Genomic DNA, 15,636 nt, shown 5'->3' with positions numbered 1-15,636 from the left:
CCGAGGCCGCAGGCCGCAGGCCGAGGGCGTGCAGCGCAACCGTTCGTTTGCACGCTACTGATTCCGTGACTGGGATTAGTATCGAGGGTGCGGGAGGTGTGTACAGGTGTGCCAAAGAGTTGCACCGCCTTCGCGTCTTCGGATGGCCGGCGACTATTCCAGTCCAACGTCCAACCCTACTCCGCACCCTTGGAATCTAGACTGGATACGACAATGAACAGGCCCCTCTGCATGAACTTGATTTCAAGCGCTTACATGCTCTTCTACATATGTATTCACGACTCAGCGCGCTCAGCGAAGAATGGCCATGTGGGAGAAGAAGGGGGCGAGCGGCGTCCTTGGTGAACTGGTAAAGGGGCCCTCGGCCGCTCGGCGGTGCTCGGCGGGGTGAGTGAGTGAGCCGTGCAGATCTAGGTGCTTGGCTGGGTGGCGTCGAATGGATTGCCTGCAGGTAACTACTGGGACCGGTCTGGTCCTCGTTCGTTGCTTTCTCGCTACTGGCTGCGCCGAGACCTCCTCCTGCTGCATCCTGTATATCCAGACCTCCAGCTGCCAACGCCTCTGCTTGCTCTGCAAGGCTGCAGTGATTCTGGTCAATGGAGAATGAGTTATTTACGACGCACGATGGGGGTCAGTTGCCACCTGCAAGGGCATGCAAGGGGCACCTGCACGTTTGCGGACGGAAATAGCACAGGTCATAGCTTCATAGTCGCCGCATATCTCTCCCTAGCTCTCCCTCTCCCTCTCACCTCTCTCGCCTGTGCAGACCGCCAGGTTGCCGCTCAGCTAGTATTTGCATACCTCGTGCCATTCCATTGGTATCAGTGCTCAGTGCATGCAGTGCAGGCCGTGCAGGACATGGTGCAAAACCTTCCCTCCGCTAGATTCTCCTCCCGGACCTCAACCGATTAGGTTCATCGTGCCTCTCCCAGCCTCCCAGCCTCAAGTGGCAACTACGACGGAGCGGCGGGTGGATCGCCGCTCAGACTGGGTGAGCTGGGTGGAGCCGGAATGCCAGTCACAGCGCCGTCATCACTACGTGCTGCGTGCTGCGTCTCAGCGCCGTGCCTCGGTGCTCCGACGTGTGAGCATGTGCTGCATGTGCTCACTCCGACAGAGCGAGGTCACATGCCACCATCACTCGGAGCTGAAGTACGCCGTATGCCGTGCGGTGGAGACAGAGCGGAGGCTCAGCCCAACGGCCAACGGCAACTGCCAAAAGGGTGTATATCCATGAACCAATGAAATGCCAGTTTGTGGGGAAAGCAAGGAGCGTGTTCAGACTATAATAATTCAATTGAATGCGCTCCGTTGGAACCGGCGTTCATCCTGTCCCTCCCTGCTCCCTGTCCCTGCGCTCGGCGCACAAGTGGGAAAAAAGGAGATGCGAGATCGGAACCGACTCTAGACACCTGCGTGCAACCTGTGTGGGCAGGACACACACGCGTACTTGCAAGCAATACAACTCGAATGCTGCATGTATAGCCGTGGTTATTCCGTGGATGTATACATCGATGAGTCTAAGCTAGTCAACGCTTGCACGTTGGTTGTTGTTCGGGGTGGATGCGCCAGTGTCAGGTTGCAATGCAAAGTGAGGAGGACAACTTTAGCTCGGGAACTGAACTGAGGCACGAGAGAGAGCAGTTCTACCTCGGGTCTCATGCCCTGTTGCCGGGCCGATGCGGTTGCGCGTTGCGTTTTGCGGCACATCCAACAAGTTTTGATGCCGAGAGCAGATCGAGCAGAGGCTGCATCAGCCTGGAGACGCGCGGTGGGATGGCAAAAGTAGCAGCATACAGCGGTGCCTGGCGGTTCAAAGACCCAATGGTGGACCGTGCCGTATACCCCGCAATCCACTCTGGGAGACATGTACAGCCTCCCCTCCCTCTCCTGGCTCTTGGCTCGAACTCTTGGGTTACATCCTTGCAGCAACACACACTCACACACTCATCACGCTTGCATCGCTCTCATTGCTGCTCCGCGCCACTGGCCCTGCATCACTACCGCTCTGCTTCCGGCCATCCCAGTCTGCCCTGGACGCAGCCAACTCGCAGCAACTTCCACCCTCACATCCACTACTCGACCACTCCTCAACTCTTTCAACTCGACACCTCACACAACACCGCACACTACGCACGGCCCTCTCCGCATCCCTCAACTCACACTCTGCGATCCCCCCGACTCGCTCAAAACACACCTCGATCCGCAGACAGCGCGAATTCCTCAACCTCCCCCCCTCCACCCGATCACCCACCCTCCTCCACCTGACACCCAGCAACCACCGACATCCCCTGCTATGGGCCTGCTCTCAGTGCCCCGATGGGCGACTAGAGCTCTGTCCACCGCCGCCTCCCCCCTCCCCACCACGAAGCTCGCTCCCCCATCACCCCTCTACCAGCTCATCCCCTCCACCGTCGGCGCACCCTCCCTCTCCAGCTCGGCAAGCGACGACTCCGAGTCCACCTACGCCACCACCGACCCCGATGACCTCGACCCAGACCATCGCAGCACCGGGCCATCACGGCAGCGCGGCGCACCCTTTGCGCGCCTCGACCCGCTCGTCGTCACCGCCGCCCTCCTCGCGACCGGCATGTTCATCGTCATGTTCATCTGGTACCCCTTCCCGACAACGATACACGCCTTTGTCGCAGTCGCCGTCGGCGTCGTCAGCTGGACGATGGGCAGCTGGGCACGCTCCCTCGCCGGCGTCGTGCTCCGCAAACCGAATCTGTACCGCTACAGCGTGCCGCAGCTGACGGGGCTCGCCGTCGCGTCCATCCTGACAATCTACTGGCTCATCCTCGGCATCCACCCCCCGCAAGAGGTCGCGCCCCCGCTCAACCTCGACGGCGAGCGCTACTTCATCGCAGCCAATCTCTACAACAACGAGGACATCATCCCCCGCTGGACGGGCCAGATCGAGAAGCTGATTGACCACCGTGAGTCGACACGCTGTGTCTTGTTCATGCTGACCCCCAGTCGGGCCGAACCGCACGTTCGTGTCCGTCTACGAGTCCAACTCGAAGGACAGCACGCCCGAGCTCCTGCGCGACTTTGGCGACCGCCTCGACGCCATGGGCGTCCCGCACCGCATCATCTCGGACGTCACGGAACGATGGTGGCCGTACCCGACCTCGCCGGAGCGTATCGGCTTCCTGGCGAACGCGCGCAACAAGGCCATGGCCCCGCTCCAGTCGGCCGACAGCGACACCCGCCTCCCCGACTACGACAGCTACACCAAGGTGCTCTTCCTGAACGACGTCCTGTTCACGTGGGAGGCGGCGGTGCGGCTGCTCGCGACCAAGCACGACGACGACCCCGACTACGACCTTGCATGCGGCATGGACTTTGGTGCTTCTGGTGAGTAGCGTTTTTTGCGAACGTGACTGGAGCCGGGGGGCGAGCGAGAATTGTGGCCGATCTGGTGGGCGCTTTTTTCGCCGCCTAGGCGGCTAGGGCCCTTGGCAGGGATGGGTGCTTGTCGTGTCGGTCGGGGAAAGGGAAATTTCAGCGGCAGTGGTCGGTCATCCGCGACAGTGCCGGTGGCGAGCAGCATGGTCATGGCGATGAGTGAACAAGGGGGCAGACCGGGCCGGGTAGCATACATATATACGCGTCAGCCGGCGCGCTGGTTGTTTGTGTGCGGATGCGTCTCCCTTGTCGCCCTGTCGCCCGAGGCCGACGTGGGCTCTACACATGACTGATAGGGCTTGGCACGATCTCGCCCCTTTTGTCCAGCCTGTCCAATCTCGATCGCCCGGGCCGTCCGGGCGCCCATTCCATCTCCGTCATGAGCTACGGACACTTGACGACGGAATGCTGACAAACATTTAGGTCTCTACGATACCTGGGTCTCGCGCGATGTGTGCGGCACGCCGACGCGCCCGTTCTGGCCCTACGTCAAGGATCCGGCGACGGTGCAGCGCGTGCGCGACGAGAAGGTCTTCCCGCTCGCCGCGTGCTGGAACGGCATGGTCGCCTTCCCGACAAAGCACTACCTGTACCAACCCGGCAAGCCCGGCAAGCCCGCGCCCGCTCCCGCTGAGCCAACGCGCCTGGCGAAGCGGGGGTGGAAGATGGTCGACAACTCGACGTACGAGGGCGGCCGCATGTCTCCCGCCCTGAGCGAGCCGATCCTCTTCCGCGCCTCCGGCATCGACGCGTGCGACCACAGCGAGTGTTTCCTGTTCAGCTACGACCTGCACCGTCTCTACCCACAGGGCAGCGGGGGACCGAAGATCTGGATGAACCCGAGCGTGCGCACTGCATACGAGGAGCACTGGTACAGATGGAACAACTACGTCCTCCGCATCCCCATGGTACGGTGGTGGGTGCGCAACTGGAGCCACGGGCTGCCGTTCGAGGCCGTCGACTGGCTCTGGGAGCGTCTCGCCCGGCATCGCGACTTGTGCACGTGGGCGGCGCTTGAGAAGCACGCGCCAGAGCGATGTCCCAGATTGCCGGGCGCGAAGAAGAACCCGTGGTACATTGGGTAGACTTGATGGGTTGTAGTTTTCTTGGTTCTTGTATGTGTACGCATTAATGCAGCTTTAGCATGGCATCGAGCGCCGAGCGTCGAGCGCCGAGTGCCGAAGGCGCGAGAGCGCGAGGGCGTGAGACGGAAGTCTGAAGGAGATTGATGGGTTGACTGGGTGGATGAAGGCAGTGGTCCAGCGAGATGACGCAGAGGTCAGCAAGATCAGCGCTGGAGGGAGAAGGGATCCAGGCAGCGAGGTCTGATACGTAGAAGACAGGCAGATGTCGTCGGAAAGGAGGAACGACGCGCCGAGTGAAACGGAAGACTAAGGCCTCGCCGGCCTCGCCGGCCTCGCTTTCTAGACGCGAAGAGAAACATACCGTCGTCAGTACCACGTTCTCGTTCTCCATGGGGCATATTATTCGCGTAGCCCAAAAAAGGGCCATCATTACATCGACTGACCATCGGTTAGAGCATACAGCGTCCATATCGCGTAGAGCATAGGGATAGCTGGAGCGGGAATGCGATGGTGGGAGACAGAAATATGGAGGAGGGGGCGGACGGCGCGGACGGGGACTCGGCCCGGACCCCTGTACCTCTAGAGTCAAGAGTGGAGCCCACACGCATAGACCACGTGAAACCGCCAGACTTCCAATCATCGTCGACGCTGCCGCGCAGCCCGCTCATCGGCCTCATCTCGTCCATCCATCGACCCTCATACCTACCACGCTCGCTCGCTCACTCGCTCGACGCCATCAGCCATCTGACGTCCATCTGCGAACCCCCCCTTCTTTAACTCCACACCACTACATACGACACAGTCGATACAGTCGGCGCACTCTCGCTACGTTTCGCTATCGCTACGCTCTACGCTCGACGCTCGACGCTCCCTCACCCCGCCTCGCCCTCGGTACACTCTCGCCTCGGGCCATTCCAGCTAGCACCTACACTTTCCTTTCATCCACCCGTGTTCATCTCGTCAATCACCCAGCACCCCTCTGGTCTCTCCTTCCACTACCCCTCCCTCCCCACCTTACCTTCTCCTCTTTCCCCTCTCCTTTCCCCCCACCTAACGCCCCACCCCACTCTCACCCTCGAAAGTAAAGCAGCATGGTCGGCCGCTCGAACACAATCATGGGCGGCCGCTCCGACTACGATAAGATCGTGAAACTCGCGTGCAAACCCAAGAACGCGCCCCCAAAGGCCAAGTACCTCGACGCGCTTATTGCGGGGACGTTTGATCAGAATAGCACCGATCAGATCGCGCGCGCGCTCGCGCAGAGGTTGAGGGAGCCGAATGGGATTGTGAGTACACCCTTGCGAGCTTGCCGCGAGGACTGCTTCCCGCAGGGAAGCAGGCGGAAGCAGGCCGAGCCCGTGGGCCCTGTGGATGATTGCGGGCGCGAGGACGCAGCTCTGCAACTCTGGACTCGACGGGCTCGGCGGTGCGGCGGAAGAGTGAGGGATGGGCCCACCCGTTGCCTGGCCGCGAATGGGCCGCCGAAGCCGCCGATGGGCCCGCTACAGGCCGAGACTGGCCGAGACTGTGGCCGAGACTGTGGCCCGAACGGACGAGGACTGTCTGATCCATCCTGCTCTCGCTGCTGTCAGTTGGGAACGCGGCGATGCTGGGTTGACGACGTGATCGGCTGAGGGAGCAGCTCGGTTCTCCCTCAGGTCGGACGTCCCCGAGCTCATGCGGCTGCTCTCTCGTGCACCTTGACTTGCTATCGCCCGCTTGCTGGCATGCCTGCTATCATCGCACTCGCTCGCTGTCGCTCTGCCTTCACGCTCACTCGCTATCGCTCGTTCGCTAACTCCAGGTCGTCTTTAAAGCGCTCCTCACGCTACACCAGATGCTCCGCTCCGGGTCCGCGGAGAATCTCCTCGCGCACCTCGCGCGGTCGGACATTCTGCACCTGCGCAACATCCAGACGGGCGGCGAGTGGGGCGGCGGCGTGCGCCCGCCGAGCAACATGACGACGTACGCCTACTACCTCGACACGCGCATCAAGAGCTTCCGGGATCTGCGGCACGACCTGGTGTTCTCGCAGACCGAGTCGAACCGGCGGAGTACGGGGCTGGGCGCCAACTCGAAGGCGCGGCGGCTGCGGCACCTTCCCGTTGAGAAGGGCCTGCTCCGCGAGGTGAAGCAGGTGCAGCGGATCCTGGACGCGCTCATCCGGTGCACGTTTTACGACGACGACCTCCGCGACGAGAACACGGTGCTCGCGTACCGCCTCCTGATCAAGGATCTGCTCGTGCTCTTCCAGGCAGGCAACGAGGGCGTGTGCAACATTCTCGAGCACTACTTTGAAATGTCCAAGATTGACGCGACGGACGCATTCGAGATTTACAAGTCGTTCATCAAGCAGACAGACAAGATTGTCGACTATCTCGCGATCGCGCGCCGGCTCAACAATATCGTCAACGTCCCCGTCCCCACCCTGAAGCACGCGCCGACGTCCCTCGTCAAGGCGCTCGAGGAGTACCTGAACGACCCCAACTTTGAGCAGAACAGGCAAGAGTACAAAAAGTCGCTCGGCGTGGTAGAAGGCAAGAACGTCAAGAGCTCGCCGTCGCCAAAGCCCAAGTCGAAAGACGAGGGGAGGAAGGATGCGTCGAGCAGCAGCGCCGACGCTGCCCCCGCGCCCGTCGCCGCGACGCAGCAGAAGATCCAGGACTTCCTCGACAGCATCGAGACGGAGCAGGAGAAGCTGCACAGCTTGCAGCAGAACGCGGCGCAGCAGCAGCAGGCCCACGCCCAGCAGATGATGCAGTTTGGCGGCATGCCCGGCGGAATGGGTCCTGTCGGCGGCGTCGGCAGCATCGGCTCGATGGGCAGCATGAACAGCATGGCGACGGCCCAGCTCCACCCGCAAATGACGGGCGCGAACCCCTTCCGCCAGTCCGTCATGTTCCCGCAGCAGACGGGCATGCCCCTGTCTGGCTTCCCGCAGCAACAGCAGCAAGGTATGGGGATGCAGCCGCAGGCGACTGGGTTCCCCATGCAGCAACAGCAGCAGCAGCAGCAGATGCAACCCCAGGCGACGGGCTTCCTGCAGCCGCAGAAGACGGGCCAGATGGCGTTCGGCCACCAGCAGCAACCGTTCATGCAGGCCCAGCCCACGGGATTCCTGCAGCCGCAAGCGACCGGCTCGAACCCCTTCAGGCAGAGCATGATGCCGTCCTCGGGCTCAATGGGCAATCTGGCGGGGCAGGCTCAGCCCTTCGGTTCCAACTCGGCCTTTGGCTCTGGTTCTGGCTCCTTCTCGCAGCCCAGCTCCGCCGGTCCCTTCTCCCCCAGCACGATCAACACGAGCGCCTTTGGCTCCGGGCCCAACAGCGCGTTCGGGCAAGCCTCGCAGCCCAACAGCGCCAGCGCCTTCGGGCCGGGCCAGTCGTTCACGCAGGGCCCGCAAACCTCTTCCCCGCAGCCCACGTCCCCGAAACCCCTCACGGCGCAGAAGACAGGCAGCAACAACCCCTTCGCGCCCCCCGGCGGCGTGCCCGCCCCGCAGGCGCCGGTGCCCAAGATGCCGAATCTGAACGAGCTCGCACAGCAAAAGTACCAGCAGCAATTCGCGCAGGCCGGAGGTCTCAACCCGACCCCCGCGGCGGCGCAGCCCACCTCCCCGCCTCAGCAGCCTCAGCGGCAGCAGTCCGCCTCGTCGCCGTGGGACCCCCTCGGGCCCTCGAGTAACGGGGGCACGGGCATGTCGGACATTGCGAGCGCGTTTGCGATTGACAAACCCCAGCAATCGCAGCAATCGGGGCAGAATAAGGATCTGCTCTCGTCCTTTGGGGATCTCAACTTTGGCTCGAGCCCGCCCTCGAACAACAACACCTCGGAGTTTTTGCAGCCGCAAAAGACAGGCTTTGGGGGGAGCACCGTCAAGCCGTTCCAGCCCACGAGCAGCTTTGGCAAGAGCCTCATGGAGTCGTTGCCGCCGATTGCTGAGCCGTCCGCCTCCCCCTCCGGCCTGCAGGCGCAGAGCACAGGCTTCCCCTTCTCGCACGGGGGACAGTTCACGTCGTCCCCCGCCGCGTCGCCTGGGCTCGTTAGTCCCGGCGCTGCTCCCAACGGCACTCCGGGAGCCAACGGAGCCAACGGAGCCAACGGAGCCAACGGCGCGAGCTCTCCAGGAGGCAACTCGCCCTTTGGCCAGAACCACTCCAACTCGTTCGGCGCCTTCACCCCGCCCCCGCCCCCGCAGCCTCAACTCTCGCACTCGACGTCCTTCGGCGCCTTCCCACCACGCGCTAACAGCGTCTCGACGGCCAGCAAGTCCTTCACGGGCGCGCCCTCGCCGTTCGCGCCGCAGCGCTCCGCCACCACCGACCCGACCTTCACCGCGCCCCTGCAGGCACAGACGACGGGGAGCAATCCCTTCCGCCAGTCCCTTATGCCGAGCATGACGGGCGGCTCGGCCGGCGCGGGCGTCGGCGGCGGCGGCGCGTTTGGGGGAAACAGCCCTTTCGCGCAGACCACGGGCACGGGCGGGAGTGGAGCCTTCGGCTCCCCGGGCGTGCCGGGCGTGCAGAACGGGGTCATGGCCCACCCCACCGGCATTGCTGCGTTTGGCGCGCAGCAGTTCGCAACCCAGGGGCAGTGGGGACAGAGCTTTGCCAGGCCGAATTAGGAGTCTGACCTGGAACTGTTGGTGGATTTTGGCACGACGTCGACGGCGTCGGCGTCAGCGTCAGCTGGCGCCGGGGGCGGCGCGGGGATGAGTGCGGGATCTGTAAAGGCGATGAGTACGGGGGGCAGCACGAGGCCGTTTGAGTGGGCGGGCGGGCGCTAGTCTTATGTTCTGAACCACGAAGTTGGTAGAGCGGCAGGAGGGAGGAGGAGTGAGGCGGCGTTAAAACTTAGACCCACCGTTTTGTCTATTTTTCATCCAATTTCTAAGCCTTTGTCACGATCGTTGTTTCCTTTCTTTTTTCTTTCGTAGGTTTAGCTATGTTTCATGCATGTGTCGTGGGATCTTGCTCTTCTCTTCTTATTGGCTCCTGGTTCGTGGCGGCGGTTCCGTATGTGGGTGTTTGAGCGCCAACCACGCCTGCGGAGCTGATTGCTTGAGATACAGTAAATGCAGCTGTCCATGACTGTGGGGTTCAGCGATCGACCGCCTGGTCGTCTACAATTGCGGTACCTCTTGGCACTTGGCTAGACGTCCGCATAAGTAGATCAGTCTGGTCAGCAGCGACTTGGCCGTGACTGGCGGACTCGTGTGCAGCCCAGTCACTCTGCATTTACAAACTAGCACGCTCAAGACCGACTTTCCTCCAGGAAGAGACAACCCCGCAACCGTCAGCAATTGGCAATGGTGAGTAGGTGGAAGAGCTGTTCCCTCCCAACGGTGAGAACTGTCAAAACTATAGCATCCAAACGGCTTTTACAACATGCTGCAGTCCCAGAAAAGACCCTCTCGTCACGTCGTCTCCGCAGCTGCCTTCGCCTTCTGTCGCTTTTGCGTCCTCCTTCAACACTTGGAGCAACCGCACGAAATCGTCCCAATGAGATACTGCGACACCCTCTAGGGAGCCTCGGCCAAAGGTGAAGTCTCCAGTGGTGACAACTACCATCACAAACAGGGTCTCGGGCCTGAACTCGGCCTCTGGCACGGACAGTAGGCGAAGCCGTGCTACCACGCTTGTGTGGCGAGGAAGCTGATGTGGGGAGAGGAGATGCTTAGGGCAGGGCAGAATAATCCGCTCGAGTTTGCCGGAACCGCGACGAATCTCGACGATCCGCATGAGCGACTCGTTGCTCGCTATGAAGCACTGCGCGGAGTTGAACTGGATCGTGACCTGTTGTTAGACGCCCTGGCTCCTTCCAGTCCTCTCACTCACGAAACGCTCGCCTTTGACGAGGTCGGTCAGGATGGAGCGCACCGACTTCGTCATCGCGGCATTCATCAGGCAAGTGTCAGCCCGACACTCGCTGCGACGATGCTGGTCTCACCTCGGTTGGAATGGGAACGGCCGCCACCTCGGTCGAGTCGTCTTCCGTCGGGTCGGGCACGGCCCAAACGCCCTTCGGGGCCGGTCGCGCACGCTGACTGTCAGCTTAACCCCAAGACGACCAGGATGTTCTCACCTTGGTAGGCCGTGCGGGAGGAGTTGTTGGCCTCGGGCCGACAATCGGGCCACCATCCGGAGCACGGCGAGTGCTGGACTGGATGGCGCCGTCACGGTCCGCGCTGGTGCCTGACGCCGCATCTCCTCCAGCCTCGCTTGACCCGGGGCTGGAGGAGGCCGGTTGTCCTGCGGCGACGGGGTTGGGACCGAATATAGACTTGGGCGGCGGCAGAATGCTCGGTGTTCCCCAGACGAAACAGCGCGAGATGTCGCTTTCTGTGTCAGCAGGCCACATGTCTATGGTGTGTCACCAGGTCACCAGGGTGTTTTGGTGGATGACGGGCAGGTTAGACTCACCTCCGATCGGGGCGACGGCGACGCCTCCAAGGGTGGCGGCTCGTCGCGGTGGCGCTTTCGTCTTTCCGCTCGCTTCACTGCCAGCTGAGCCTTGGAGCTCGGCGAAAGGGGCTCGCCGGAGTGCGACTTCAGGCCTCCCATGATATAGCCGAGGGAAGGGTGAAGAGGCGATGAGCAGTGTCAACGAGACGTGAGGGAACGAGACGTGGGCGACGGAGGAACAGCTGATGAGACGAGAGGATAGGCGTGAAACCAAGAAATGAGAGCGTAAAGAGCAAGATACCAGAAGAGAAGGTGGGGGACCTATGAAGGTCGGTGCAAGTTGAGAAGGATGGGGATTGTTGGGGAAGAGAAGAGCTGAAGGTGATTTAGTAGGCGACAAAAGACAGAGGCGACGACAGGAGAGGAGATGCGCGAAAGCCGGCACATAGTCGGTGACGAAGGCCTCGTCATACTCCCGCACACGGCCTGGCATAGCCGCCACTTTCAGGCGAAACTGCATGTAAGGCAGACTCTCCTGCTTCCAGAACCGTCGGACCGTAGAGGAAGAACCAAACGGCCTGGAAACAGAGTCGCTCTCGTAGCGAAAAGCGAAGCGGGTGCGCCGAGATGCTGCGATACCCCAGCTCCCTGCCAGTCGCGACCAGGAACGCTATTAGGCAATCCCATGCTTCGAAGGAGTCGGAGGCTACATCCTTCTTGGTGCACGGGGTCGAGCGGCCCCTCCAGGTTCACCGGCTTGACGATATCGTTCATGGTTCCGACTAGGTTCAGGAACGATGGGCACAGGCCGCCCAAGCGAGACAAGGGAAGCGCCTCGATGTCGATCCGGGGAGGCACGGCGATCGCGGCCGGCTTGTGACGTGAGAGCCGAGGTGGCGACGACCATGATGGACCGGCATCCTCGCTGTTCTCGTAGCCAAACTGAGAGTTGGCTGAGGAAGGCGAGTTTGTGACGGACGAGATCGCTGGGAGTCGGACGCGAGGCGGTCGAGCAGCCGTGCTAATGTAGCCCAGCTCGGATCCCGTCATCAGCAGGAACGCCATAAGACAGTCCCAGGCCTCAAACGACTCCGGCTGGAGCTCCTCGCGTCCATAGTCGACGACGAACGCCTCGTCGCGAGAGCTCACCATCCGGGCTTGGTGGCGATTCGCATCCGGACATACTCACCGTCAAGGTCAGACTCGCCGATCTCGGACACCGTGGGGTCATACACGCGAAAAAACACCTCCTTGCCCTTGAGAGTGGGCCGGAAGGTGAGGAGGCCGACCGGAACAGGAACCGCGATGTAAGGGGGAAGGTCGCGGTTGAGGTAAGTGGCCACCCTCTCGCGCCACTTCTTGTCCCAAACGAAGAAGTAGAGCCGCTTCCTCGCCGTGAACTGTGGTCAGAGTCGAGCTACAAGCGCGATCCGCCGACTCACCCGTCTCTGGCCGAGAGCGAACTCCAAGAAGTTGCGGTGCACGCCCTTGGGCGCACGATCCTGGACTGTCAGTGAGCTATACAAATTGGAGTTAGCGCTGTTGACTCTTACTGGGCGGAGAAGGGGCCGTTTGGCAAACGATCCGGGGGTGGGGTCAGCGCTTGAGGGGCGCTGAATCGGGTCATAGGCGAGGTTGGTCAGCTTGGTGTAGGAGCGGCTGCGCATGGGCGTTGGTGGCAGAGGGATGACGGGGAAGCGGGGAATCTCCGTCGTGGGCGACGAAGAAGCGACCGCCTCCGAAAGAGACGGAAATCCGCTCTGCATGATCTTGGCCGGTGTCGGGGTACTCGTGCCGAGATCGGAGGAGTCGGACCACTCGCTCGTGGAGCTGGACGCATCATCCTGTGCCTATGGACATCAGCGAGCTGAGCAAAACAGTTTTATCACGAGTGGACTCACCACTCGCTCGTGCGGGGGCCGTTCGCCATAGCGTTGAGGGGACACGAGTTGGCCGAACGTCGATTGCCTCGAGTGCCCCTCGTTCCGAATAAAAAGGTGTTGGACTCCATTGGGGCGAGGCACGACGCATTGGATGATGGCGAGCAGGTTCATCTTTAAGATGAAGGAGGAAAACGGATCGGAGAGCTTCAGGTGAGGCAGTGGCAAAGCGTAGAAAGGTGGTGAGGAAGGGACAATGGGATGCAGTCGGACGGCCAGTTGATGGTGAGGAGCGGGAGCATTCTTGGATTCTGGAGGCTACGAAGCATGCACCGCAAGTGCGCAGCGTCCGCAGACTGGCAGCACGCTGGAAGCGAGGTGGGGCGCAGAGTCTTAGGGCGCAGGCGGGCGGTGGGGAGGGTGTGCACGCTGCTGCTTGACCAATTCACCAGCCGATCAGCCCCAACCAGATCGCCACCGATCCACTGCGCCACCGCCCACTGGTTCGGACGATCCGCGCCGCGTTGACCCCGTTCACAGCGCGATCTGCATTCTGCAACCAAAAAAATGCGCTTGCATGCACGTTTGTTTAGCCTACACGCAGCCGCTTAGGTGCACCTCTGCGCACAGTGCAGAAGCAACGATGTCGCAATCTGGTCGACTGAGATCAGGCACTATCGATCGCCCTGCCGGCAAACTATCCGGCACCTTGACCGCTTCACGGCGCCTTGGCGCGGCCACAATATGCCCTTAGCCCATGCGACCCACGGCCCAGACGTTGCCAACAGACAACCAGAGCTGGCTTACACAGCATGCTGCTGCATGCCATCTCCATCTTTGTCGCCCGCCCCGCCACCCCACCTGCGCTGCGTGCATTCAATCGCCCTTCCAATCACCCTTTCAGACGCTGCCTATGAGTGGCATCCTACTGCTCGACGCAAGCTTGACCTGGTCGCATTCCACAGAAGAGCGGCTGCTCTGCGATTCAGCCTGCCTGCCGCTAACACCCATAGGTACAGGCGCCATCTGTTTAACGCTGCTGAGTCCCACTCTGCGGCAAACTTTGACAACCTTGCGTTGTGAAGAGATTTGCAGCAGCGGAATCGCCCCCCGTCGAGACGCCGAACCGCTGCCCACGGCATCGAAGACTGTCCACAGAGGAAGAGGCCTGCATCGGGCATTCTTGATTCGGGACGTTATTAGCCTCTATCCATCGGCCTCGGTGTTTCCTTCGGCCCTGTCACATTTGCAGCTCCACTCTTTGCCGCTGATGACTGTCGTAATAGATTGCATAGACAAGGCTACGGCGAGGTTGAACTCTTATATAGTTGCACCTAGAGAGGAAAACTGCCACATGGCTGGGGGTGTCAAGAGTCAATTACAACAATGACAACCGCAGGTACGGAGACCAGGTCAAAATTGCCGGCCGCAGATGCGTCCTCCTTGATCGTTGCGCTGTTTCTGGTCTCCAGTTTGAGCGCGCAAGCTAACAAGACCGTCTTGTTGGACGTCCTCGTAGCAGGCAGAGGCAGGAGCGACGCCGCCTATCAAGTAAACCCTGCCTTAACATGTCGTAGGCATCGCACTGTCCGTCACAACAGGGACTTAATCGCTCACGACAATCACCTGAGACCTGGTCGGCCTTGCCCTCGACCCTTCGTCCACCACGGCAGGCCAGACCAAATTGGAAGAAAGCTCGAGCATGAAGGCTGACCAGTCGGTGAATTTTCGCGGTGTCAGCGGCGTCCATTATGCGTCAACCTCGTCTAATTCATTCACGACGGGCATCCAGTTGAGAACAGCCTGGCTCCTGTGCAATGACCCCTTGATAGATTCTCTCTGGCGCAAGCAAAAGTCAGTGGACGAGCCATCCTCGGCGGCCGTGAAGTCCTCCATCGCCCACGAAATCGCGTAGTGTGGATGCCACAATGCAGTTAGAGCCTTGGTGCTTGGTAAGGGGACGAATCTGATCAGTGCACATGACCTTCAAAAGCCTTTGCGCCGATACGATGGGTACCATGCTGTTCACTACAACCATTGCACTGACGATCCATGGAAAGATGCCAAGAGACTTGTAGGATACCCCCCCCCCAATGCGCTCCAAAGGCCTTCCGGAGGGCGCTTGCAGGGTACTCGCACACAGAATGCGTTCCGCCCCCTACTCAGAATCGGTTGCTCGTCGTCGGTACTCGCTGTCACTGCTATCTCGAAATGATGCATCCTAGTGTTGCGCATGGGCAATTTGAGACGCACTTGACGGACGTTGTCCACGCTTGCCGCATGCCTTCATGCGTTCGACCTTCCAAGTCCACGCAGTCTGGGCAGAGGCTGGCCCATATATACCTCAAAATCAGTGCTAAGGGGAACACAGGTGGGGGGTGGCCGTATACCTGTCTCCGACACTTTGTTGTCATGGAAAAGGACGAGCAGCCCTGGAGTTAAGCCACTGATACAGCATGACCACCCTGAAAGCCATTGCATGGGGGCAGAGCATCTGGTACCCACCAATGTAACATCAAGCACAGATCCCTTTAGGAGTACCACCAGCCTCCATATCCACAGTCTCTGCCTCCTCTGTCTTAAAGACAGGGTGCCTGGTGTTGTCTTTCCGGTTGCCGCAGGAGCCGAGAACATAAGTGTACACTGCCATGACCTGCCGGGCGCAGGCCCACCAGCGTCACGTGATACACCAACGGGAGGGGGCTCCGCCCCCAATCACGTGACACAGCCAGCGAAGAAGGGGGTCAGGAACGTAGATCGCCCTGCCACCGGGCGAGGCGCGCAGGGGAACGACCTTGGACGAAGTGTCCGCAACTTCAGCGCCGAGGACGACGGAGACACACTGCCTGTTCTGAG

At 61.1% G+C, this 15,636-nt stretch overlaps 3 protein-coding genes across 3 annotated transcripts; 2 read left to right on the top strand and 1 right to left on the bottom strand.

Annotated features, from left to right (window-relative positions):
- Positions 1–1,867: 1,867 nt before the first annotated feature.
- Positions 1,868–4,496, top strand: A1Q1_00405 (capsular associated protein; the record flags this gene model as incomplete). Its single annotated transcript, XM_014326054.1, has 3 exons — positions 1,868–2,939; positions 2,980–3,360; positions 3,835–4,496. The coding sequence occupies 3 exons, from the start codon at positions 1,868–1,870 to the stop codon at positions 4,494–4,496; spliced, it is 2,115 nt and encodes a 704-aa protein (XP_014181529.1).
- A 1,837-nt stretch (positions 4,497–6,333) lies between these two features.
- Positions 6,334–9,120, top strand: A1Q1_00404 (uncharacterized protein; the record flags this gene model as incomplete). Its single annotated transcript, XM_014326053.1, has 1 exon — positions 6,334–9,120. The coding sequence occupies one exon, from the start codon at positions 6,334–6,336 to the stop codon at positions 9,118–9,120; it is 2,787 nt and encodes a 928-aa protein (XP_014181528.1).
- A 736-nt stretch (positions 9,121–9,856) lies between these two features.
- On the bottom strand, positions 9,857–12,954 carry A1Q1_00403 (uncharacterized protein; the record flags this gene model as incomplete). Its single annotated transcript, XM_014326052.1, has 10 exons — positions 9,857–10,279; positions 10,334–10,378; positions 10,446–10,538; positions 10,581–10,858; positions 10,919–11,548; positions 11,611–11,921; positions 12,050–12,300; positions 12,343–12,402; positions 12,454–12,750; positions 12,802–12,954. 10 exons carry the CDS (start codon positions 12,952–12,954, stop codon positions 9,857–9,859), a joined length of 2,541 nt encoding a protein of 846 aa, XP_014181527.1.
- Between the last annotated feature and the right edge of the window lie 2,682 nt (positions 12,955–15,636).

This window comes from Trichosporon asahii, assembly GCF_000293215.1.
Source record: "Trichosporon asahii var. asahii CBS 2479 unplaced genomic scaffold scaffold00020, whole genome shotgun sequence".
In the NCBI taxonomy this organism is placed as follows: domain Eukaryota; kingdom Fungi; phylum Basidiomycota; class Tremellomycetes; order Trichosporonales; family Trichosporonaceae; genus Trichosporon; species Trichosporon asahii.
Note: the sequence above shows the minus strand (reverse complement) of the source record. Positions and strands in the feature narration are given on the sequence as shown.